The sequence below is a fragment of the Artemia franciscana genome, chromosome 17 (assembly GCF_032884065.1).
Source record: "Artemia franciscana chromosome 17, ASM3288406v1, whole genome shotgun sequence".
NCBI lineage: Eukaryota > Metazoa > Arthropoda > Branchiopoda > Anostraca > Artemiidae > Artemia > Artemia franciscana.
The window spans coordinates 24,210,624-24,238,338 of record NC_088879.1 but is presented as its reverse complement, the minus strand read 5'-3'; the positions used below and the strand labels follow the sequence as shown (position 1 = coordinate 24,238,338).

Here is a 27,715-nt window from a genome sequence, read left to right as displayed (position 1 = left end):
AGCGATGTACGATCATAGAATATTTGTGCAAGGAATTTTATGGGATATCAATTCCTTTGATCGTTGGGGGTAAGTTGTCGTCGTTTCTATTTTCCTTTGGGAAAAATAGTTTTATTTTTTGCAATTTTATTTTATTTACTGCTGTTTTCTGTATATAAGGCCAATTGTCTTTTTTATATGTGTTTATTTGTTCCACATGAGTAAATAAGTTAAAAACGTGAAAATCTGTGCGCAAGAATTTTTGAACCATCAGAATAGAGCTAAAGTATTAAAATCAGGTAAACATTGACTAAAAAAAGGTAAAGCCAAAAACCCTAAAAATATGATTTCATGATAACAACCGTACAACATATGTCAAGCTTGCATGGTTTTGTGTTCGCTTTTCTTTCTGTATAAGAAAACAATGTAAATTAATTAACCTAGAATTTCAAGAATCCATAAAGAATGATTTGGAAGTATGAGAATAGACGTAGGGTATAAAAAAGTGAAAAATATGACTGAAAAGTTTTTTAAGTAAATTCTGTTTTTCTGTAGTGTAACTAACGGGAAAGCATATCGGCTGCGGTTGTGGTGGGAGGATGTCATAAACAAACATTTAAGGAAACTGTGAACTTCCTGGGAGGGTGTAAAGAGGGAAGCCTTGAATAGATTGGGATGGAGGAGGAGCGTGCGTAGCTGCGTGGGCGTCAGGTGGCTTGTTGCTGCGGTGAGGTTTTAGTAATAGTTGTAGTAACTATCCTTCATTTGTTTAAAATGACCTTTTCAGTAGTTGTTTGTTCTGATCATCGCTTGGTCTTGCAGAGATATCAGCTCATAATAAATTCAATAAATTGGATCGAATGCTTTGATTGTTTGAATTGAAATTGTAAAATTTAACTGAGATGGTTGATTGAAAAATTCATCAAATTTTTCTTTTTATTTCACAAAGAGAGACAAAATTACAACTGGCCCTAGCGTCCAATGTCATAGAATACGTTTTTTTAAGGTCCAAACTCAAGCGAACTCATTAATTTGCATAAGAAAGAATGAAAAGAAAGGAAATTAACTTCACGTTAGTTAACGTAAAGTAGTAACATAGCTACGTTTCGTTAATTTCGTTAATTAACAAAAATCACTATAACGTCTTTGTTTACCCCACTACACGAAAATAAACATTTGATTTGCTTAATATGTAGGCATCCTATAAATTTTAGAATAATTATCAAGTGATTTCCTATGTTTACAACCTCTTATAGTTTACAACAGATGGTGCTGATTTAACTTAAAGTCAGGTAAATGACATATTATGATTTTCAAACAGTTCGTGGTAACGAGCTGTAGTAAGGAGCGACCCGGCTCAATAGTGCCCGAAACTCTAAAAAACGGAATTTTTATAACAATACTTACGTCAAAAGAATTGCATTTTAGTGCTGGTTTTAAAAATATACCTTTTATTAAGTTTAGATTTACCCATCAATAGTTACGAGCCTGAGAAAATTCGCCTTATTTTAGAAAATAGGGGGATATACCCCTTAAAATTCATAGAATCTTAACAAAAATCACATCATCAGATTCAGCGTATCAGAGAACCCTACAGTAGAAGTTTCAGGCTCCTAGCAACAGCAAGAGCTAAGAGCTCATATGGCACTTGTGACGAGGCAAGAAGAGCTATGAGCCAGGAGTTCACATGGTATGAGCTCTAACAAAATTCTAAGAATCAATAGATTGGTATAAAAGGAAAATCAGAGGCTTAATACATTTTGAAACCAGCAACTGGAAAACGGATAGATTGCCATTTACAACAGCCTGGTGTAAAAATGTAATGTTCCAAATTTCCTTGTCATCTGTTAGTGCACCTTTTGATACTAAAAACTAACAAACCTTTAGCCATTCAGCAGCTACATATAAAGCAATTCTTTCCCAAATATCTGTGGAATCAATAGTTGCACCATATGCCACTAAAAGTTTCCAAATACTAAGATCTTTGTTGTTGTTGAACAGCATGATGCAAACCTGTTTGCTTTAAACTGTCCTTGGCCTCGATGGGATGCCTCAAAAGTATCGAAAGCAATAACTGACTATTTTTTAGCTTACTGCAACTAAAAGCAAGATGTAAAGGTGTTTTTTAATGAAGATTCAGGACATCAATACCTGCTCCACAGTATTTAAATAACTTATTAATTTTTGAATTATCTTGCGGAATACCTACATGTAAAAGTGTTGACTTTTCATCATCCATAGCGATGACGCCTTTTGAAACTAGTAATTACCAATTTCTAAAAAAAACTTCCTTCCTGTCATCTTCCACCGACTGCATATTTGGCATCAGAATCATATAAATTGCCCATCAAAAGGCTGAGAGCCTAAGAAAATTTGCCTGATTTTCGAAAAAAGGGGGGCACACCCCATAAAAGTCAAAGGATCTAAATGCAAATTACACCATCAGATTCAGAATATCAAAGAACTCTATTGCAGAGGTTTCAAGCTCCTATCTGCAGAAATGTGAAATTTTGTATTTTCTGCAATAAGAAAGTTCACGGATACGTATTTATTAGTTTCTTTTTTTACCCCCTAACTGCACTTTTTAAACGACCAAAAAGATTGAAGGGCAACTAGGCCCCCTCCCACGCCCTTTTTCGTTCAAAAATCGTCCGTTCAAAATTTTGAGATACGAATTTTTTTTTCAGTATAATTGAAAACCCGAATAACTGTGCCTTTGAAAATAACATGACCCCCAAAGCGCCTGGGGAAAGGTCTTTAAGTTATAAAATTTGCCCATTATTTACACATAGTATTTGTTATTGGGAAGCGTGTAGACATTTTTCGGATGGGGGGGAGGGATATTTCTGCTCAGTGGTTTTTCCACGGGGAGAATTTTACCAAGGGGAAGGAAGTTTCCAGGGGATGAATTTTTCAGGGTAAACATTACAATGGGAGAATCTGCCAGATTTCCTAAACGTAGTTCTTTTTATGTCATGCTTTCTCTTTGCCGACTCAGTTTTACGCATAAAAATGTTAAAGGTAGGCTAATTGTCCGGGGTAAATTTTTACCAGAATCAAATTGTCTAGAGGATGTATCCCTGGGTAGACGGGATTTTCTGTGGAGGAAGAGCCGAACTTCCTGGCATTATTTAAAAAAGAATAAGAAATTAAATTAAAAAAAAAGTTTTTTCCGACTGAAAGTAAGGGGTAACATTAAAACTTAAGACGGAAAAAATTATTACGTATACTAGGGGTTGCCCCCTCTTCAACACCTAGTTTATTACACTAAAGTTCAAATTTTGTACCAATTCTCCAAGAACGACTCCTGAAACACAAGGTTCATTTAGTTAGAACAACAGGAAGCTTTTTTAAAAGTACTAAAAATTCTAGCTTGAGGAGCAAGGCGCTGAAAACGGGGTGACCAGCCTCATATACGCAATAATTTCCGTTCTTTTCAGGTTTAAATGTTGTTCCTTATTTTCATTTGAAAAAAAACTTGTTTTTCCAGAAATTTTTTGTAGATATCTGAAAAAGAAGAATTCTTAATAGTTGCTTCATAGTGAATTTTCCAGTTAATTAAGAATTCGTTGGTAAAAAAATCAACAACATTGAAAGTTTCCTAAAAATTGAAATAAAAACGGCAAAACCTACTTATTCGTTAATTGGTGGAGTAAATGGAACGATAATCTATATTTTTCGCAATGTGATGTCAAATTTACATCTGTTGTATTAATAGTTGAACTGATTTTTGAAAACTTACTAAATTTCAGTATCGAATTCATTTATAATACGTAAAGTGAGGGCCAACGATATGTTTGACTAATAGTATTTTCTTTTGCCCTCAATGATCCTCATCATATTCGTGTATTTTTTTATGTCTAATATGCCTTTTAGTATTTGTTACTGCAATGTGAGGAACCTCTTTCACTGACATCTTGAAACTGGGTGTTTCTTAATGACCTAATTCAGAAAATGATCATCTCAGTATTTTGCTCAGTTCTTTTTATCTTTTTTTTGAACAAAACTATGGTACTGGCTATCTTTTCCTAAAATTTAGAAAGACAACCTCTTTATTATTTTTACTAAAATCTTAATACAAAATTACTCAACTCTTATTCCAAGACAACTCAGAATTTTTAAAATCAAGACTTTCACCATATTTTCAGGTGCACTTATTCATTGTACTAATCCAAAAACTTAACCTATCACCATTTTCAGTCAGTATCCAATATTTAATTCGCAAGCTTTCATTTCTAAATAAGTGCTTTGTTACGACAATAGTTAGTGACTTAGAAATAGGAGCTGTAAAAGTAATATTCCTTTTATCATAATGTGACTCAATGTAATCGAGGAGGGCCATACAGTATCCTTGTCTTCGGATTTCCGGCAATATATAAACTCCATCAAAAATAACTGCGTCTTCACCTGAAACAAGAACAAATAAAATCAAATAATTTCAAATGATTTATAAAACATTCGTTTAAATATCAATTCATCGCTTTGTTTAGATTAAATAGATAAAACAAATTTGTCGAATTTGCCCTACATTTGGGTGAGGCTTGCTGCTCCCTCAGCCCCCAATCCTTATGGCAAAGTTTAAAGAGTGCTTTTCGAAAACATTTCGAGAGGGCAAAATGTCACGAACTGATAATGGCGATTGTCTTATCCACCGATTGCAGTGCAAAACATTCGAGCCGAAAAATTTCAAACAGTTCGAGGTAACGAACTATAACAGAGGAGCGACTCGGCCAATTTTAAAAAAATAGAATATTGATAACAATAGATAGATCAAAATAATTTATTTTTTATGCTGATTCCAAATGTAAATAATTACTTAAGTTTAATGTTACCCATTAAAAACTACGAACCCTGAGAAAATTTGTGTGAAGCGGGAAAACACCCCGAAAAAGGAAGTTATTTTAATGAAAATTACACCGTCAGATTCAGCAAATAAAAAAACACTACTGTAGATGTTTCAAGCTCCTATCTACAAAAATGTGGAATTTCGTGCATTTTACCAGAAAAAAACATCATGGATGTGTGTTATTTTTTTTTCAAGAGCAGTCGTGTCGAAACAATGGTCCTAGATGGAACATGGGCTAATTAGAACGCAAAACAGTCTCTGTATTTGTATGTGTTTTTGTCCCCCCCCCTCTCTCTCTCTTTGCATGTGTGTCTGAGCTGCTGTTTGCTGGTTTCTACGTCCTTCTTTGTATGTTTTTTTTCTCTCTCTCTCTCTGTGTGCATATGTGTCTGAGTGGCGGTTTTCTTGTACTCGTGTCTGTCTTCGTGTGTGTATGTGTGTGTGTGTCTGACTGTGTGTTTATAATGTTTTTTTTCTCTCTCTCTCTCTCCCCCCTCTCTCTCTTTCTCTCCCTGTGTCAATGTGTCTGAGCAGCTGTTTGATAGTCTCGTGTCTGTCTTTATATGTTTTTGTGTCTAATTCCATGTGTTTGTAGGTATTTGCTTGCCTCTCTCTATGTGCCTGTGTGTCTGAGTGGATATTTTTCTGTCTCCGTGTCTGCCTTTGTGCTTTCGCGTGTTTGACTCTGTGTTTTTAGGTCTTTTGTCTTTCTCACTCTGCCTGTGCGTCTTCGCATGTGTTTGCATGTTTCTGTGTCTGACTGTGTGTTTGTATGTCTGACCCTGTGCGTTTGTATGTATTTTTATCTCTCTCTCTCATTCTCTGTGTCTCTTTGTCGGAGTGGGTGTTTTTTTTTTGTCTCTTTGTCTTTCTTTGTGTGTTTATAAGTTTTTTCTCTCTCTCTGTGCCTGTGCGTCTGAGAGACTGTTTGCTTGTCTCTGTGTCTACCTTTTTGTGTTGAATTTGATAATACCCCATAGGGTTTTGATAATACAATAGAGGGTTCTCGTTATATCAGGCGAGAGTTTGATAATGTTGTGGAAGATGTTTGATAATATCAGACAAGATTTTGGTAATGTCAAACAGAATTTGGAAATACTTGAATAAAATTTTTATCAATAGCAAAACCTATTCTTATATGACACCCTTCCAAAAAAAAAAAAAAAAATCGTTTGACAGAACCAGCTGCTAAAAGCCTAAAAATTCTGAGTAAAAAAAATTTCAAGTTAAAAAGAAAGTTCTGTCCGAAAAATTCAGTCCAAAAATTCTGAGTAAAAAATATAAAAATAAAAGTGTAGATAAAAATATAATTTTTCTAATAAGAAGCATCACAAGCTAATTTATTTTGTTTTAAGTATATTTTATGTCATTTCAAGACATGTAAAATAAAAGTTGAAAACAATTTCTAAGTAAAAAAAATGTCACTATAAACATTATTTTTCTAATAGGAAAAATCACGCTTAACATATCTATATCATCTTCATTTTGTATTTCGAAAATGCTACAAGTGAATTTTTTGGATTTTAAGTATATTTTATGTCATTTTAAGACATGAAAAAAGTTGATATTGGGCCTTTTGGGGTTGGGTCATGGATAACCCAGGGCTGTCCTATCATTGCTTAAAATATATACGACTTTATTAGTATCAACTGTATGTATTCCCCAATACTAAACAATATTTTCAAAAGACGAAACATTTTTTCATTTGATTTTCACGACTTGAATATTAAGTATTATAAAAACTGGACATTGCTTTTATTCAGTGAAGAACAAATATTTGCCAGTCGCGTCCTGACATTAATATGTAGGTCATTCACCCAGAATCGTCGGATACCTGTCTAGGCAGCTAGTCATGTAAGTAGGTCAATGACCTAGACATAAGAAATCTCTTTCTAGACATAAGAAAGTTTTTACAGTATTAAAAGGTAGAGTTGAGAGAAAGAGTCAAACTTTAGTGTAAAGAGCGGGGCGTTAAGGAGGGAGCAGCCCCTTTCATATACGAAATAATTTATGCTCGTTTTAAGTTTTAATGTTGCTCCTTACGTTCAGTTCAAAGACATGTTTTTTTTATTTAATTTCTGAACGTTTTTGAATTAATGCATTTTTTGATTTTGGCTCTCCACAGATGAATAATTAAAACGAATTTTGCATGTTTATATGGCTTTCTCATAGTTTTGAGTGAATCACTTTGAGCAAAAAGGAGCGGGGGAGGAGGCTTAGTTGCCCTCCAATATTTTGGTTACTTAAAAAGGCAACTAGAACTTTAGCTTACGAGCGAACTTCTGTATTCTTTTCGTTTTAAATTTTAATGCTGCTCCGTACTTTCAGTTGAGTAAGCCGTCCTCAAAGACATAGTTATAAGGTTTTTTGACTATGCTGAATAAAATGGCTATCTCAGAATTTTGATCCAGTGACTGCGGGAAAATAATTAGCGTGGGAGGATTTTTTGGGGTCAATTAAAAAGGGTACTATAACTCCATTTCCGTTGGAATGATCCCGCTCGCAACATTCTAGGACAACTGGTTCGATAAGATCGCCCCTGGAAAAAAATCCACATTTTTGTGGATAGGAGCTCGAAACTTCCACAATAGGGTTCTCTGATACACTGAATCGGATGGTGTAATTTTGGTTTTATTACTTTTGGCGGGTGTTCCCCTCTATTTTCTAAAATAAGACAATTTTTCTTAGGCTCGTAACTTTAGATGGGTAAAACTGATATATTTAAAATCAGCATTAAAATGCGATTCTGTTGATGTAGCTATTAAAAATTCCATTTTTTAGAGTTTTGGTTACTATTGAGCCGGGTCACTCCTTACTACAGTTCGTTACCACAAACTGTTTGATAAAATGAAGAAAATTGGTCACTTCACTACGAGCAATTATTTAAATTTATTTTTGTAAATCGGTCTGCATAAAGTAAAAACCCGAAAACATGTACTTTTTATTTGTAATTTCCACAAATTGTGGAAATTGTAAAATGCTTAGTTTTCTCAGCGAAATGTTTGATTTTCCCATGTTTTCCTGGTATTTCTTTTGTAAGAGTTGAACCCCCCCATCCTCCCAAAAAAATTCTCGAATAATAATATCTCTAATTTTCTCCTCGAATAATAGTTCTGAAAAAGAATTGACTAGGGAGTATAATGTCTGGACTTACGCGAGGCCTTAAACACATTTTAAATTCATTCTTTGGTAAGATTTGCGAAAATGTTTTCAATGGGAGTCGTTGTGACGTTGTAACCGATCCGAAAGAATATGCCTAAATCATCGCATGTTCGTATTTCAGATCATTTACGATCAGACTCGAATATGGTCATTTTGTATAGAAAAGAAAAATGTAATTTTAAATGAAAATATTGCCGCTGGCAGGGCCAAACTAAAAATGTCAAAAAACTCATGTTAAAATTTTACTACAATGAGTATAAGCTACAGTGGCTGGGAAACGGACAAGTTCAAGTTTATTACGGGGATACAGATTCATCATTTTGTAAACCTTCGTTTTTGCCTAAGATCTTTCATATCTTACATCAGAGCTGTCGATAAACATCTTTATGTATGGCTTTTGATCAAATTGGAGGGGTCTATGGTAGCTTATCATTAGAATTTCGATAAGACCTCAAATATACTTTACCTCCCATCCATCTCATAGATCACCGCGAATCCAAAAAAAAGTCTGCACACAAAATAATCTGTAAGTTGCATTTACCAATGATTTCGAAATCATGGATTTCCTAAATTTGGTAAAATAAAACCGAAACTAAAAAAAGTGGAATTTTGATACCAATAGTTACATCAAAAGAATCACATTTTAATGCTGATTTTAAATATATAAGTTTCATCAAGATTAGTCCCATCAAAAGTTACGAGCCCGAAAAAATTTGCCTCATTTTAGAAAATAGGTTGAAAAACCCCCTAAAAGTCATACAATCTTAACGAAAAATGCACCACCAGATTCAGCGTGTCAGAGAACTGTATTGTAGAAGTTTCAAACTCCTATCGACAAAAATGTGGAATTTCGCACTTTTTTGCCAGAAGACAAATCACGGATGCTTGTTTATTTGTTTTTTTGTTGTTTTCCCCCCAGGGGTATCGTATCGACTCAGTGGTCCTAGAATGTCGTGGGAGGGCTCATTCTAACAGATGTTGAAAGTTCTAGTGCTCTTTTTAAATGACCAAACAAATTGGAGGGCACTTAGGCCCCCTCCCACGCTCATTTTCCCCCAAAGTCACCGGATCAAAATTCTGAGATAACCATTTTATTCACCATATTCGAAAAACCTAAAAACTATGTCTTTGGGGACGAATTACTCCCCCACCGTCCCCGTGGGAAGGGCTGCAAGTTACAAAACTTGACCTGTGTTTACATATAGTAATGGTTATTGGAAAGTGACCAAAGGTTTTCAGTTTTTTTCCTTCTTTTTTTTTTTGGGGGGGGGGGTTGAGGGGAGGGGGGTTACTTGGGAGGATCTTTCCATGGAGGAATGTGTCATGGGGGAGGAGAATTTCAATGAAGGGGCTCAGGATTTTTAAGCATTATTTAAAAAACAATGAAAAAATAAATATGAATAGTTTTTCAACTGAAAGTAAGGAGCAGCATTAAAACTTAAAACGAACTTCTCAATTCTCTTCCCAATTCTTAAAGAATTGGGACAAAATTTAAGCTTTAGTGTAAAGAGCGAGGTATTGACGAGGGGTTGAACCTCCTCATATATGCAATAAAACGTAAGTTAATTCGTAAGTTAGTTATATTTTTTACTAATGAAAACATTCGTAAAAAGTTAAAAGTTCTAGTTGCCTATTTATGTAATCAAAAAATTGGAGGGCAACTAGGCCTCCTCCTTCGCTCTTTTTTCAAAATCTTCCGATTAAAACTATGAGAAACCCAATTAAACTATGAGAAAGCCTATGAGATAGCCAAGAAAAAATAATATACAAATTTCATTTTAATTATTTATGTGCGGAGAGCCAAGATCAAAACATGTATTAATTCAAAAACGTCCAGAAATTAAATAAAAAAACTAGTTTTTTAACTGAAAGTAAGGAGCAACATTAAATCTTAAAACGAACAGAAGTTACTTCGCAAATGAAAGGGGCTTTTCCTCCTCAACGCCACGCTCTTTACGCTAAAGTTTTTTACTTTTTTAAAAAGTAGAGTTAAGAGAAAGATTCAAACTTTAGCGTAAAGAGCGGGGTGTTGAGGAGGAAAAGCCCCTTTCAATTATGAAGTAATTTCTTTTCGTTTTAAGTTTTAATGTCGCTGCTTACTTTCAGTAAGAATAACTTTCTTTTTCTTTTGATTCTGCTTCATACAGCCATGTATTTGAAATTCCTAGCCACAAAATACTTTTTAAAGAATCCACCCTTATTAGCAATGCCCTATGCGTACAGCAGGTAGTTTGAGAAGCAATTAAAATCAGACTTAAGAGCAACAATAAAATTTACTTATATAGGGACTTGGGGGAATGTTCACTACATACTCTATGCGCAAATTTAATTAAAAACGATCTCACAAAATATTTAAAGAAAAAACAGTATATATAAACACAGAACCAGTCACAAATTGACCTCTGAGGTCAGCTACAAAAAAGCAAGATTACTCCTAAAACGTGTTTTTAATTATTTTTTGTTCACTTCAATGAATTGTCTCGTTTCATCTCACTTTATTCATCAGTCCTGGTTGAGCTTTGCTGATGTAAGGAGGATGGGACTGTTTTAAAAAAAATCATTTTAGTTTTACTGGTTATATGTTGTTATAAGTTTTTCTTCTGCTATATATTCATGTTTACGAAAATAATTCCCTAATGTTCTTCTTGTTTTTGATGTTTGTGATGGAATTCATTAAATCAGAATATTAAAAACAGTAATCTAAGTTAATTTAAAAGGAAGTCGAAGAAAGAATTATTTTCTAAATATAGCTTTCAGTGATTAATATAACAGGATGCATAGTTGTTAGATTAAATCGGTGTTAAATTATGAAAGGTAGTGTTTTATTTTTATTGATGTGTCTCAAGGAAGGAGATGAGCGTGGAGCGTTGACCAAGTAGTAACAGGGTATATGATATTGTAGTTGTGTTTTGTTTTTTAAAACCCCATCTGCGGTTTATGCTAAGTTGGATTTTTTTATTTGCTTTGTTATCCCCCGTCCATATCATGCTATGTCATATGCAGAAGATGTATTATGTTACGTTTTTTGTCTATAATTGTTATTAAATAAATTTGAACTCAAGCAACTTCTACCCGTTGGTCATCGTCTAAGAACATCTAGTGATGATACGAAATTTCTTGATCACGAGTTTTGTTTTGTTTTGGATGACATTTTGTTTTTTGAGTACGAATTTTTTTAAATCCAATTGATTTTAACAATATATCGTCTACAAAATGTATTTTTCAAAACTGTTGAAGAAATGGATCACGCACCCCCTCTAAGAGAAAGTTTTCCCTATGTTCTCAGAAAAATAAACACTTGAATGGGAATACTGAATCTCAAAATATTGATAGGGATTCTGTTGAAATTCTGATTGGGAATCTTTCAAATAATTTCCAATAAAATCACTAGAAAATTAGGAGGGAAGTAAGGAGAAAATCCTCTAAAATTCTGTGAACGCATCAACACCTGTTCAGGAGATAGGTGTCAAAGCGCTTCAGGGCACACATGATCTTTTTTTTTATCTTGATTTATCTTTTTTTAATCTTTTTTTTTTTATCTTGATGTATATCCAGAATCCAACCAGGGCAGCAGAGATTAAATTTTTGAGAATTAAAAATATTATTGAACGGGAAAAGAAAAACATATGAAAATTACCAGCATTATGAAGAACGCAAAAACCGGCGGCTTGATTCTCTTTTTTCAGGATGAGGATTTCAACACTGAGATGACGGCTTATATCAATCATAGGGCTTAGCTTTTCATCCTTTAAAGACACTTCAAGTTGGTGCTGCTTCAATAATTCTTGGTACGATACAATCTGACTCCTTGAAATGACCTTCAATAATACACATACAATTTTGTACAATTATGTACATATATATATATATATATATATATATATATATATATATATATATATATATATATATATATATATATATATATATATCATGAAAAGAGAAATCACCAATGCAACAGCACAAACACATAAAAAAAAAAAAAAAAAATAATAATAAAAAAAAAAAAATACTAAACCTAAATTCACTAATTCCTAAATTAGTGACTAATATAGACCAGCACTTGAATGAGGCCTTAACCCTACTCATCCATGCAATCACATAGGTCAAACAGCATAGCCATACACAATCAACCATAAAGAATAATCCATGGAGAGGCAGTCATGTCGTCAATAAGTATAAGTCGTCATTTACCAAACAATAGAAACAATAAAGACAAATAATTCAGAGGCAACAACTTAACACAAGGGCTCATCAGGAGAATACACTTGCCTATAGGGTTTCGCCACATTAAATTCTCTACCCAGCCAAGTGTTGTGGCTACCATAGAATATCCATGGCATCCCCGTGTCAGGTATCACCCCCAAAATATATGCCTATGAAAAAAAAAAAAAAACAGCAAATGTAAAACAACCAAGTAACACCAAAACAAGCTTATCCTGTTAATATATAATTCTTTTTAGCAACATTAGGTAAACTAAATATAATAAATTTTACCAAATCACAAATATTAACCATTACAAAAAAAATTGAATGAACTAAACAATTATAAAATTCATCTTTACCATCTGGCTATTTAAAAAAAAAACGCTCTATTAGAAACACAATTCAAAATAAATGGCGCTGCATTATCATTTGTATATATAATTTTGATTAAAAACAGCACCAAAACAATGAGGATTTTTATGATTTTTATAACTAATTTACTCTGTTACTTTCTATGCAGTCTTTACCACCACAGGCTACAACAGGGGTCAAAACGAGATAGCTAGATAATAGATCCCAATGTGGCAATACTGTGAAAAGCTACCATTACTACTAAAAATTAGATATACTCTCAGAAAATCATTTTCTTGAAACTGATTAACATATACTGTGTTGCATAGAAAATTGATGCGAGGAAGTTGTTCTTATCTTATAAAAAAGCAGCAGCAAAAAAATTGCTCCAGCCAAAGACTCGAATTCATAGACAAAATTACAGACCACAGACAGAATTCAACCTTTAAACAGCTGATAAATAATAAATACTATTAAAGAATAAAAGGAACCCAAAACAAACAAAACTTAAAATAAAAATCACATCAAATATAAAGATAAAAAATATTGATATAGATGAATAAGTAAATCATAAAACGATAAGGAATTAGGTGAATACTCAAGTAAATTTTAAAACAAAGATAAATGACCTCAAACAAAAGTTTGGCTACTGCTCTTTTCCTGCCCATAAACCTTCTAAATACTATTGTGTTATTTGTATTTGATTGAAAATAAAATATATTTTCAAAAGCGTGGTTCAATTTTTTCAAAAGATCAACAAATAATAAAAAATCAAATCACTATATAAATCAAGATATCTGGAATCTCTAGATAATATACACCAAAAAATCCTTTTGGATGAAGTATATTTTCTGTTGATAAAGTAAAACATCCCCTGGAAGTTCAAACTTAATACCCTTAGCCATCCCATTTTTGCATCCTGAGTAAATCCCAGGAAACTTAGCAATTCATGATTTTATTTCAGTGTAATTTGTATTTTTCAATGTTTTAAATATAGAACAAATGTTTATAATAAAATCTGTTTTTAGTAAAGCACAAATGATAAAATAGACTTAAGAACTTAAAGTTATGAGAAGGAAAAGTGTAGGAAAGAAACACCTGTATGAGGTAATTTCTGTTTGTGCTTGAATCAAATATTCAGCTTAATTTCTACTTGTTTTATCATTCACTGATCACCTATATCAGTTTCTATTGCCATTATGTTTGATATGATCATTTACTTCAGTTTCTCTTCGTTTTGACTTTCGTTTCAGTTATAGCAGAACCTCTAGAAAATTGCAAATTATATGCATAATTTACATCACATTCTACATTCTCATCGCTGGTTAACGCTACGTTGACAAAGTGGGTACAGAGGCAATATTTCTGACTATAGGCAATTAGCTCACCCAACCAAAGCATACCACTGTTTTGCTTCAAGTCCGTTATTAGATGAGTTTTACGATGATTAAATAAAAAAAAAAAGTTTTTTTAACTGAAAGTAAGGAGCAAAATTAAAACTTAAAACGAACAGAAATTACTTCGTATATGAAAGGGGCTGCTTCCTCAACAACATCCCGCTATTGACGCTAAAGTTTGACTCTTTCTCTCAACTCTTCTTTTTAAAACAGTAAAAAACTTTAGCGTAAAGAGCAGGATGTTGTTGAGGAAGCAGCCCCTTTCATATACGAAGTAATTTCTGTTCGTTTTAAGTTTTAATTTTGCTCCTTACTTTCAGTTAAAAAAACTTGTTTTTTTTTATTTAATTTCTGAACGTTTTTCAATCAATGCATGTTTTGATTTTGGCTCTCCGCAGAGGAATAATTTAGCATAACGAAAATATACCCTACGAACATATAGTTTCTGAGGTTCACTAAAAAACTGCCAAACCGGACAAAGAGAAAGCAGATGAGGTACAACTAGGCTATTATAAATTTTCCCAAGATTTAATTTATCAATGTGTTTAATATTAGATACTTTTTTGCTAAATGACTTTCTCATAATTTTGATTGAATGATTTGGAGAAAAAAGAGCGGGGGAGGAAGCCTAGTTGCCCTTCGATTTTTTGGTTAATTAAGATAAAGGCAACTAGAACTTTTAATTTTTTACGAATCTTTTTTTTAGTAAAAGATATACGTAACTTATAAATTAGCTTACGTAAAGTAGTTTTGTATTCTCATGTTTTTATTACATATATGAGGGGGTTCGCCCCCTCGTCAGTACCTCGCTCTTTACACTAAAGCTTAGATTTTGTCCCAATTCATTAAGAATGACCCCTGAATCACCAAAGCCGTAAAATAAATAGTTGAAATTACTAAAAATACTTTAGCGTAAAGATCGGGGTATTAGGAGGAGGTGAGCTCCTCATATGGGTAATAATTTCCGTTCGTTTTAAGTTTTAATGCTGCTCTTTACTTCCAGCTGAAAAAAACGTTTTCATATTTCTTTTTTCATTGTTTTTTTTTAATAATGCTAGTAAATCCTGCGCTCCCTTCATGGAAATTTTCTTCTACCATGACAAATTCCTCGATGGAAAGCTCCCCCAGCCTATCCCCCTATTCTCAACCCCTCCCCCCAACCAAAAAATCCTACTGAAAACGCCTACACACTTCCCAATAACCATTACTATATGTAAGCACTGGTCAAATTTTGTAACTTGTAGCCCCTCCCCCAGGGACTGTGGGGGAGTAAGTCATCCCAAAGACATAGTTTTTATGATTTTTGACTATGCTGAACAAAATGGCTATCTCAAAATTTTGATCTATTGACTTTAGGAAAAAAATGAGTGTGGGAGGGGGCCTAGATGCCCTCCAATTTTTTTGGTCACTTAAAAAGGGCACTAGAACTTTTCATTTCCGCTAGAATTAGCCCTCTTGCAACACTCTAGGACCACTTGGTCGATACGATGACCCCTGGAAAAAAAAAACAAAAAAAAAAAACAAATAAACACGCACCCGTGATTTGTCTTCTGGCAAAAAATACAAAATTCCACATTTTTGTAGATAGGAGCTTGAAACTTCTACAATAGGGTTCTCGGAGACGCTAAATCTGATGGTGTCATTTTCGTTAAGATCATACGACTTTTAGGGGGTGTTTCCCCCTATTTTCCTAAATAAGGCAAATTTTCTCAGGCTCGTAACTTTTGATGGGTAAGACTAAACTTGACGAAACTCATATATTTAAAATCAGCATTAAAATGCGATTCTTTTGATGTAGCTATTGATATCAAAATTCAATTTTTTAGAGTTTTGGTTACTATTGAGCCGGGTCGCTCCTTACTACAGTTCGTTACCACGAACTGTTTGATATGTTTTGCTTTAAATTGGAAGTGTTGGGAGATAATTTGATTTAACGATATAACGATGATTTCACTTTCTACATTTGTTATATCCATGTCAACATTTCCAATCATTTTTGTTTTGTTTAAATTAATTAACTCTTCACTCTGCCAAAGTTGAATAACAAAAATTGTAATTAAAGAGTGTTTTGCACAATTTTTTTCCCAAACATGGAATAATATACAAACAGGCTCCGATGACATATATGCTTACCACAAAAATCTAGATTGAGATTACAAGGGCTTGGATAAAGAAAAATAAGCTACTGGCTATTTTTGGCTATTCAAAATTAGCGGCATTTCAATATTTTCCCCTGAGGAGGATTCCCCTTCCACAGTACCTCACTCTTCACGCTAACGTTATCTAGAATGTCAAAAAGCTATCTTGTTCTAACTTAACAAACCTTGTATTTCACTTATTGTTCGTAAAGGATTGGAAGACAAAGAAATACTTTAGCGTAAAAAGCAAGGTATTTAAGAGGGGGCATCCCCCACATCCCGCCCCCAGAGAAAATTCGCCTCCCAAAAAAATGTCAGTTTACTTCTCAGAAACAAATTCTATGCGTAAAAATTCTTTGCCTTTCTTTTTTGAATTAAATAAAAAGACAGTTTTTAACTGAAAGTCAGGAGCGACACTAAAGCTTAAAACAAACAGAAATTATTCCGTATGTGAAAAATGCTGTTCCCTCCTCAGCGTCTGCCTCTTTACCCTAAAGTTTGATTTTTTGTCACAACTCTACTTTAAAAAAATAAATAGTCAAACTTTAGCGAGAAAAGCGAGGAGTTGAGGAGGGAATAGCACCTTTCATTTACGAATAAATCTCTTCGTTCTAAGTTTTGATGCAACTCCTTACTTTCAGTTTAAAAAACTTGTTTTTTTTATGTATTTAATTTCTGAACGCTTTTCAACTAATGCAGGTTTGAATTTGCCTCATTGTATATAAAAATTAGAAATAATTTTGGAAGATTTTTCTGTGTATAAAGGGTTGCCCCTCCTCATTACCTTACTCTTTACGCAGAAGCTGTTGGCACTTAAAAAAAACCTCCTTATTCTAATGAAAAAAACCCCATTTTTTCAGTAGACATTCTTAAAAAATTGGGACTAACAGTCAAACTTTAGCCTTAAAAGCAAGAATTAAGAAGGGGGCAACCCTCCCTCTCACGGAAAACTCCGTTGAAATTTCATCCAACGTAAAGCAAACCTTCCCTCCAGACACTTCCATCTTCGTTGAGAGTGCCCCTCAGTGTAAAATTGCTTGTGGACGATTCAGGCTGAAAAAATATCCCTACCATTATTTTATTTCAATAAGAATTTAATCTCTAATCGGTTTATCGAAATGGTGCAGAAATGCCCCATTCCGTAGAAAGTATTTCACAGAAATAAAAAAAACGCAGAAAATAGCACCCGAATAATTCCGTCAGAACATCTCCACGTGAAAAATTGGCAGAAACCGTAATACTTCCGGGCTGACAGTGATGTTTTCTTAAATTTAGTATTTGTTATTAAAATGTTTAAAATTTTCAATACTAATACTACTAACAACTCACCGCGGCACCAAGCCACCTGAGACCAACATAGGTACGCACGCTCCTAATCCCTCCCAATCTACTCAAAGCCTCACTCTTTACAACCCCCCAGGAAGTTCCCATTTCCTTTAAATCCATCTTTATGATATATTACCACTCTAATCACGAACGACCTACTTTCCGTTTATCCCTTGACGGTTGGCCGAAAAAGACAATCTTTGGCAATCTGTCATCCTTCATCTGCAGAATGTGCCCTAGCCATCTCAACTTTTTAACCATTATACCCCTGAAAACTGGTTTGAAACACACTTTTCGTAGAGCCTACTGTTTGAAATACGATCAGTCAGCTGGGTACCCAGAACAATCCGTAAGCAGTTTCTCTGGAAAATATCTAGCAAATCTTCATCCGGTTTTCAGAGCACCCATGCTTCAGAGCCATATTTGACCACTGTTATCACAGTAACTTCCAATATTCTAATCATGGTTTGCAGACTTATCTTCCTATTCTTCTAAACTTTTTGAAACTTTGAAAAAATACCCTAAGCCTTGGCTACTCTACTTTTAATATCTTCACTGATTCCACTATCTTTACTAATAATACTACCAAGGTAAATGAAGCAGTTCATCTGATCAACCTTTTCGTTACCCACGTCACCTTTTCAGCTTCACTTATTCCTAACTGTTGTGACTTAGTCTTCTTAACATTTATTTTCAAACCTATTATAGCACCATGAAATCGCAAAACCTCTAAAAGTTCATTCATTCTGCTCATATTTTCATCGAGATTGCTTTCATTATCAGCATAATCTAAGTCCAGGGGATTGTTCCCCCCCCCCATTTGATTCCTTAATCTCCCATTGCCTTTCCTGAGCTTCTAAAGACAGAATACTTCAAAATAATCCACATAAAGGGGGATACCATACAAGGATAATACCTTTATTGAAGCTCTTCTGGTAACAGAATCAAGTACTTGTTCATAATCCATAAAACTGACGACTAAAGATGTCTGATAGCTGAGACACTTCTCAATTATTAACCTAAGAGTGAAAATTTGGTCTACACATCCTCTACCTGTTCTAAAACCAAACTGTTCTTCTCTTAAAACTTTGTCCATAGTAGCTCTCTGTCTAAAAGTATCATATTACTAAATAACTTGCTATACAGTGGTTTAATTAAGATTTTCCTAAAATCGCTTGGTACTTCCCCTTTTTTAAAAGTCATATTCATAATCATCAGTAACTTTTATTCTAATCTCAGAGCTGCCATAATTGAGAAACTCATTTATAATTTTAATCCTTTTGCTGTCGCTAATTCTTCCTCATAAAACAAATCTTCCTTCACATTCAAGGTATCACAAGTTTTTTCATTTTATTCTGTATCTTTTCCTGCAACTGTAGCCTATCTAGGTTAAGCAAATTCTCGAAATGTTCTGCCCACTCTCTTTAGTTCTTTTCTTATCACTAATTGTGACCCCGTTCCTAAGTTTAACTAGAACAAATCCAGATTGACTATTCCCTCGCAATTCATTAACACGCCATTACAATATTTTACTAATATGCCATATAGCTGCATCTTTCGGATCCTCGGCAATTTATACCTGGCCTCCACTTCACACATCCTTAGCTCATATTATAATGCTTTCTCCACTTACTTTCCATTCCTTTTGTTTTCATATGATCTATCACTCAGATAATTCATGTATGAGCCCCTTCTCCTCACTGTTATACATAAAGCTTTTTCCTAATATTCCTGACCGCAGTCCTAACAATCTTCCCTAAGACACGATCAGAAACTTTCTAAATTGTTTTCCAAAAATAATTCCATCCGTCTTCCCCATTGTTAAATTCTAAACTCTCCAGTTTAATATTAAACTGTTCCTGAAAAGTTCTTCTTATTCTCATACTGGAGTCTACTAATATCATAAATTCCCGGGAAGTAGTTACCCTTCCTAATTTTCAACTTTAAAATTAACCCTAGACACTGCCACATTGTGATCTTTACTTTTAACATTAATAACAACACTCCTACCTGCTCTAGTATCTTATTAAATAAACAACTAGCTTTTTAAACTGAAAGTAAGGAGCGATATTAAAACTTAAAACGAACAGAAATTACACCGTATATGAAATGGGTTGTCCCTTCCGCAATCCTTCGCTCTTTACGCTAAAGTTTTTAATTGTTTTAAAAAGTAGAATTGTGGCAGAGTCAAACAAAGAGTCCTCATCAACGCCCCGCTCTTTACGCTAAAGTTCTTTACTGTTTTAAAAAGTCGAGTAGAGAGAAAGAGTCAAACTTTAGCGTAAAGAACGGGCGTAGATGAGGAAGCAGCCCCTTTCATATACGAAGTAATTTCTGTTCGTTTTAAGTTTTAATATCGCTCCTTACTTTCAGTTAAAAAAAAGCTTGTTTTTTTTATTTTATTTTTTGAAGAACGACCCCTGAATCACAAAGGCCGTCTAATTAGAATAAATAGCTCTTATTAAATTACTAAAAATACTTTAGCGTAAAGAGTGAGGTATTGAGGAGGGGGCAAACCCCTTCATATAAATAAGAATTTATCTTCGTTTAAGCTTTAATGTTACTCCTTACTTTCAGTTTAAAAAACTAGTTTTTTTTTATCTAATTTCTGAACATTTTTGAATTAATGCATTTTTGATTTTGGCTCTCCGCACATAAATTATTAAAAAGAAATTTATTTATTTTTTTTTGGCTAAACGGCTTTCTCTTAGTTTTGATCAGACGATTTTGAGAAATAAGGGGTGGGGAAGGAGCCTAAGTGCCCTCCAATTTTTCGGTTACTTAAAAAGGCAACTAGAACTTTTAATTTTTAACGAACGTTTTTATGGCACTTGGTATTAACCAAGTGACATATAGCAATCGCAAATTCTGTCGGTCCCGGTTTTGCTACTTTAGGCACTTCCAGGTAAGCTAGGACGATGAAATTAGGCAAGCGTATCAGGGACCGGACCAGATTAAATTAGAAATAGTCGTTTTCCCGATTTGACCATCTGGGAAGGAGTGGGGGGCCGGTTAATTCGAAAAAATAGAAAAACTGAAGTATTTTTAACTTATGAGCGGGTGATGGGATCTTGATGAAATTTGATGTTTGGAATAATATTGTGTCTCAGAGCTCGTAGTTTAAATCATGACCGGATCTGCTGACATTGGGGGGAGTTGGAGGGGGGAAACCTAAAATTTTGGAAAACATTTAGAGTGGAGGGATCGGGATGAAACTTGATGGGAAAAATAAGCACAAGTCCTAGATACATGATTGACATAACCGAAACGAATCCGCTCTCTTTTGGGTAGTTGGGGGGGGGTTAATTCTGAAAAATTAGTAAAAATGAGGTATATTTAACTTACGAACGGGTGATCGGATCTCAATGAAATTTGATATTTAGAAGGATATCGTGTCTCAGAGCTCTTATTTTAAATCCCGAACAGATCTGGTGACATTGGGGGGGGGGGAGGGGGAAACCTAAAACTTGGAAAACACTTAGAGTGGAGGGATCGGGATGAAACTTGGTGGGAAAAATAAGCACAAGTCCTAGATACATGATTGACATAACCGGAACAGATCCACTCTCTTTGGGGTAGTGGGGGGGGGGGTAAATTCTGAAAAATTAGAAAAAATGAAGTATTTTAACTTACGAACGGGTGATCGGATCTCAATGAAATTTGACATTTAGAAGGATATCGTGTCTCAGAGCTCTTATTTTAAATCCCGACCGGATCTGGTGACATTGGAAATAAGCTCAAGTCCTAGATACATGATTGACATAACCGGAACGGATCCGATCTCTTTGGGGCAGTTGGGGGGGGAGAGTTAATTCTGAAAAATTAAAAAAAATGAGGTATTTTTAACTTACGAACGGGTGATCGGATCTCAATGAAATTTGATATTTAGAAGGATATCGTGTCTCAAAGCTCTTATTTTAAGTCTTGACCGGATCTGGTGACTTTGGGGGGAGTTTGTGGTGGAGGAACCTAAAATCATGGAAAACGCTTACATTGGAGGGATCAGGATGAAACTTGGTGGGAAAAACAAGCAGAAGTCTTAGATACGTGATTTACATAATTAGAACGAATCCGCTCTATTGGGAGGAGGGTGTTAATTCTGAAAAATTAGAAAAAATGACGTATTTTTAACTTAGGAAGGAGTGATCGGATCTTCATGAAACTTCATATTTAGAAGGACCTCGTGACTCAGATCTCTTATTTTAAATCTCAACCGGATCCAGCGTAATTGGGGGGGGGGTAGTTGAGGGGAACCGAAAACCTTAGAAAATACTTAAAGCGGTGAGATCAGGATGAAACTTGATGGAAAGAATAAAAACCTGTCTAAGACATGTGACTGTCATAATCGGACCGGATCTGCTCTCTTTGGCGGAGTTGGGGGGGGGGGGGGGTAATTTTGAAAATTGAGGTATTTGTAACTTAAGAAAGGGAGACCAGACCTTAATGAAATTTGATATTTAGATGGGTCTTGCACTTTAAAGCACTAATTTTGAATTCTGACCAGATCCTGTGACACTGGGGGGAGTTGGAGGGGGAAACCGGAATTCTTGGAAAACGTGAAAATTGGGGTATTTTTATTTTACGAATAGGTGTTCTGATCTTAATGAAATTTGATATTTAGAAGGAATTCATGTCTCAGAGCTCTTATTTCAAATCCTAACCAGATCTTTTGACATTGGGGGGAGTTGGAGGGGGACACCTTGGAAATCACTTGGAGTGGAGGAATCGGGATGAAGCTTGGTGGATAGAATAAGCAAATGTCCTTGATACGTGATTGACGGAACCGTACTAGATTCGCTTTCTCTGTGGGGGAGTTGGGGGGAGGGGTTCAATGATTTGGCGAGCTTGGTGCTTCTGGACGTCCTAGGACGATGAAAATTGGTAGGCGTGTATGGGAGCTGCACAAATTGACTTGATAAAGTCGTTTTCCCAGATTCTACCATCTGGGGGGCTAAAAGGAGAGGAAAAATTTGAAAAAATTAGGTATTTATAACATACGAGTGGGTGATCGGATCTTAATGAATTTTGATATTTAGAAGGACATCATGAGTCAGAGCTCTTATTTTAAATCCTGATCAACATTAAGCCTCTTATTTTCCTTTTAAATCAATCTATTGATTCATAGAATTTTGCTAGAGCTCATACCACATGATCTCTTGGCTCTTAGCTCTTCTTGCCTCGTCACAAGTGCCATATGGGCTCTGAGCTCTTGTTATTAGTAAAAAATATACGTAACTCAAGAATTAACTTACGCATCAAACTTTTATATACTTATATTTTTTATTATGTATATGAGGGGGTTTGTCCCCTCGTTAATACCTCGCCTTTTACACTAAATCTTAAGTTTTGTCCCAATTCTTTAAGAATGACCCCTGAATCAGAAAGGCCGTAGAATAAATAGCTGAAATTACTAAAAATACTTTAGCATAAAGAGCAGGGTATTTATCTCCTCCTAAATACCTCGCTCTTTATGCTAAAGTATTTTTAGAACCCCTGACATGCGTAATAATCTCTGTTCGTTTTAAGTTTTAATGCTACTCCTTACTTTCACTTGAAAAAAACTTTTCGTGTTTATTTTTTCATTGTTTTTTTTTATAGTAATGCTAGAAAATCCCGCGCCCTTTTCATTGAATTTCTCTTCCCCCATGACATATTCATCCAAAAGAAGATCCTCCCACATAGCCCCCTCCCCTCAACCCCACCACAAACCAAAAAAATCCCCCTGAAAACGTCTGTACACTTCCCAATAACCATTACTGTATGTAAACACTGGACAAAGTTTTTAACTTGCAGCCCCTCCCCCAGGGACTGTGGGGGAGTGAGTCATTCAAAAGACATAGTTAATATGGTTATCGACTATGTGCAACAAAATGGCTATCTCAAAATTTGGATTCGTTGACTTTGGGAAAAAAGAGCCTGGGAGGGGGCCTAGATGCCCTCCAATTTTTGGGTCACTTAAAAAGGGCCCTAGAACTTTTCATTTCCGTTAGAATGAGCCCTCTTGCGAGATTCTAGGACCACTTGGTCGATAGACGCACCCGTGATCTGTCTTCTGGCAAAAAATACGAAATTCCACATTTTTGTAGATAGGAGCTTGAAATTTTTCTTGTAGGGTTCTCTGATACGCTGAATGCGATGGTGTGATTTTCGTTAAGATTCTTTGACTTTTAGGGGATGTTTTCCCTTATTTTCCAAAATAGGGCAAATTTTCTCAGGCTCGTAACTTTTGATGACGAAGATTAAATTTGATGAAATTTATATATATAGAATCAACACGAAAATTCAATTCTTTTGATGTATCTTTTAGCATCAAAATTCCGTTTTTTAGAGTTTCGTTTACTATTGAGCCGGGTCGCTCCTTACTACAGTTCGTTACCACGAACTGTTTGATACTGATCCTGTCAGTCTTTGGTTTGAAATATCATAGCCCATAGGGTGTGCTGTCTTACCATCACGTGAACACCATCTTAATTTATGGCCCATTTTGTAACTAAACACCGTAATGGTTATAACTAGATTGTTATGCCTAAAAATTGCAACAGTCTGTAGTCATTATTGTTTTCTTTTCCTACACCAAATTTACCTTAGCTAGGACACCATCTATCCCTATTTCTACCAACCTCGGCATTAAGATCTCCTAATAAAAACACCAATGTTTCTACCTGGGATCCTGTCTATTTGCTTCTGTAAATGTAAGTAAAATTCATCTGAATCACTAGTATCTCCATCAGTCGGCTCTACAGGGGCATATACTAATATAATTGATACCTTAAACTTTTTCAAAAAATGAGTGATTAGTATTTATATTATTAATACCTTCCCTGTCTAAACAAGACTTAGCAGCTTCCTTATTCATCATGAGCCCTACTCTCTCTTTATGCTGAAGTTTCACTTTTTTCCTAATTTTAAGAAAGATTTCAGAAACATCAGGTATGTCAATTTAGAATAAACAGCTTTGTCAAATTAACAGAGACGTTAATTTAATGAGCAAAAGATCTAGAAGGGTGCAGCCCCTCTCATGCATGGACTAATTTTTGTCTTTTTCAATGTTGTTCTGTACTTTAAGTTGAACAAACTTGCTTTAAATTTTTTTTTTTATTTCTGATTGTTAATCAAATCATTCTGGAAAATCCAGCTCGCTCAAGGTGGTTTTAGGCAACATCCCCTCTCCCCTCTCTACACCCATGAATACTATTCATAACAGGAGATTGAAGATTTTTTGTATTATTCTTATCAAACGGTTATTGCGTTACAGAAATCATTCTTAAGGAGTTAGGACAAGTAGTCCAAACTTTAGCATAAAAAAACATGGTCTTGAGGAGGGGGCAACCCCCTTTAGACGCAATAATTTATATCCGTTTAAATTTGATATTGCTCCTTACTTTCAGTTGAAGATTTTTTTTTTAAATTTAATTCCAGATTGCTTTAAGATAACAATGGAAAACCTGGCTTCCCCATCCATGAAAATTACCTTAAATTTCTTTTACCCATGGAAAAATTCCACCATGGAAAGTAATATTCAAATAATGATACTCACCTCCCCAAGGAAATTCCCCAAAATTCTTCCATTCTAGCTGAAAAAATTTCTTAGGATACTTTCATTTGAAAAGGACTGTAATTTCTAATTATTTAGAAAATCATCCAACTACCCCCCCCCCCCTCGATGGAAAGGCTTCCCAACAAAAAGGCAGCTACAGTGTATTTTCCGGCCTTTTTTTTGGGGGGGGGGGAGAGGTACAAAAGAAAATTTAAAAACATAACAATAATCGGAAATTTATCTCTACTCCCTTATGATTTCAGGGAATATTTTTGGTTTACACTGTTATTGCAAAAGTAAAGAATAGCACTAAGCCTCAAAATGAGCAGAATTTGTTCCATACAGGAGGAGGACTGTCCCTTCCTCATCTACACCTATATCTCATGGTTGCAGAAAATTCTGAGAGTGCTCATTGGATCAGAAATTGGGAATTCTAGTCGTTTTTCTAAGTCCAGAAGGTTTGGGGACTAAACAGCCATGTGTGGGTGAAATTTTCCAGGGGAGGGGGTTCACGCTGGGGCGTTTTCCAGGGGAGGGGTATTTTCTGTTCGGGAGCAGGGTCTTTTACAGGGTGTTAACACCAGCCATGGAAAAAGAACATACAAAGATAAATAAAAAGACTGATAATATCTTTAGATGCATCAAAAAAGGCTTGTTCATGCTGTTAAAAACTAGAAAGGACAGAAACGTCTAACAATAAGAAAAAAGGGATTGCAACAAATCAAGAAATGAAAGGAAGGTGAAAATCAGAATTGTTTATCATTAAAACTAAAAGTAAATAAAATCCAACCTGCACTAGGCTGGACTCTTATTAGCTGGATGGGATTGGAGTAGCTTAAACACATTTGGTTGTGCTTTTTATGTGTGGGAGGGGAGTGTGTTCAATTGTTTTTGATTTTCCTTATTGTTTCTAGTTTTATCATCTCTTCTTGCATTGTTTTTGTTGTTGAATTCTTCTAGTTTTATATTGCTTTTCTTTTTATTTTGTTGTTGTACTAATATAAACGAATAAATAAATCTTTTAACAGGCACAGCAAAAACTGAATATGTAAATCAAGCTTAAAACAAACAATGATATCTTACTATTGTAGCACAAATGAAACTTCAAACAAACCGAAATTAAATAAACAATTATAGCAAACAAATTTACAACACGTACTAATATTAATGAATTAATAAATCTTAAAATGAATAAAGCTTTTGTTAAGTATAGGAATAAAGATTGAAATGAACAAAAACCACTACAAACAAGAATATGGGTACTGCCTCCCTCCCTAACTGTAAAAGTCTAAAACTTACTAAATTATTGGCGCTTTAATGAAAATGAATTTTATTACAAATATTTTCTTACATACTTACTACAACATTGAAAATAAAAGTGATATTACAGTAAAATTAAATTTTGAAATGATGGGCCTTTCAGCAGCTGACATCATTACATGTCAAATATTTAGTTTAATCTTATTTCATCCCAAGACTGCTCATGACCAATTTAGTTTTCTACAAACTAGAATTTAGCTACTGCCTCCTTCCCTAACTGTAAAAATCTAAAGTCTACTGCATCATTGGTGCTTCTAGTGCCCTGAAAGCAAATTATATTACAAATATTCTCTTTTCCGGTTATCAGTTACAGCCTTGAATTGAAAATAAAGTTATTCAATTTTTACTCATTCTATTTTATTTATTATAAAAGTAATTTTACTTTTTTGATTTTATTTACTTAAATAGAATTAAACTTTTAGCCTCCCTATAGCATATTAAATGCATTCAATACCTTGTGGCAAGTGAATGTTTCTCCTTGTACTATAAAATATTACTTTCAGGTGCATAATGGTACAGAAATTTTAGCCCACTACACCACTGCTGCTGTGGATAGTTCCAACAGATAACAAGCTGAACATGATTTATGAAATCTGGATCCATCTGGGTTTTTAGCCTGTTGGTAAAATGGGTTTCAACTATAACTAATGTATTCTTTAATATAAATTTCTGGCCATTTTGAGTTTGAATTATAATAGGATTTGATTTCTGCTGGTCTAAGTTTTATTTTGATAGCCAAGGTTTATATCTTTTGATTTATTTCAACATTATCTGAAAGTTACAACTAATTTCCATTAGCTGTTCCTGAGATATTGCAAATACACCCTTTTGAAAACTGGGATGCATATAATGCCCTTTGATTGAGTTTCAATCAAATTGAGTTTTCAATCAATTGAGTTTCAATATTCTTTCAAATTTCAACTTAATGAAGAAAAAATTCCCTGAAGCAATATACCTTTTGCAAATACCATTTTAAAAAGCCGGATCTGGATAATATATTTTGTTTTAGTTCAACCTCCCCCAACAGTTTAAACTAAACCCCTTGAGCTGATGCTGAAACATTCCAGATATGATGTTTTTACACCAGAATGTATGTAGGCCTAGTTGTATTTTAATCAAATTCAATATCAAGCCCAATGATCACTGAAAGTTCCAAATTATGGCCCTGAACTATTCCTGAGATATTGTGGACATGTTATTTTGACAACTAGAATGCCTATGGTGTGTTTCAATTTAATTTAACATCCTAATAGATATTTCTTGATAGTTTCAACTTAATAACACTGGCTGTTCTATAGTGTCTTTAAGTTCAACATCCCCTCTAACATTCTCAGAATGCTTCAGCTTGATAACCTCCTTTAACTGTTATTGAAATATTGAAGAAGCTCCACTGTTTTGATGACTTAGAAACATCTAGTATCTTTCGATTTGTTTAACATCCTCCTAAGCATTC

At 34.4% G+C, this 27,715-nt stretch overlaps 1 protein-coding gene and 1 long non-coding RNA gene across 7 annotated transcripts in view; one reads left to right on the top strand and one right to left on the bottom strand.

Moving 5' to 3' along the window:
- LOC136038039 (uncharacterized) lies at window positions 1–26,972 on the top strand. The gene is made up of 2 exons (XR_010620117.1): window positions 1–69; window positions 26,766–26,972. It is a non-coding gene; the product is annotated as an uncharacterized LOC136038039 (long non-coding RNA).
- LOC136038037 (uncharacterized) overlaps window positions 4,026–27,715 on the bottom strand; it is a 28,550-nt gene continuing 4,860 nt past the window's right edge. For 4 of the 6 annotated variants that reach the window (XR_010620116.1, XR_010620115.1, XM_065720980.1 and 1 more), the window contains exons 2-3: window positions 11,625–11,805; window positions 4,026–4,386 (exon numbers count right to left, since the gene is read on the bottom strand). Coding sequence is in view for 3 of the 6 variants with exons in the window: in XM_065720980.1 (XP_065577052.1) it covers window positions 4,124–4,386; window positions 11,625–11,805 (444 nt within the window). In the remaining 3 variants the exon portion in view is untranslated. Of the gene's footprint in view, window positions 4,387–11,624; window positions 11,806–16,967; window positions 16,991–17,062; window positions 17,128–27,715 lie in introns of those variants that run through there. The other 2 variants (XR_010620114.1, XM_065720981.1) reach the window with 2 other exon arrangements.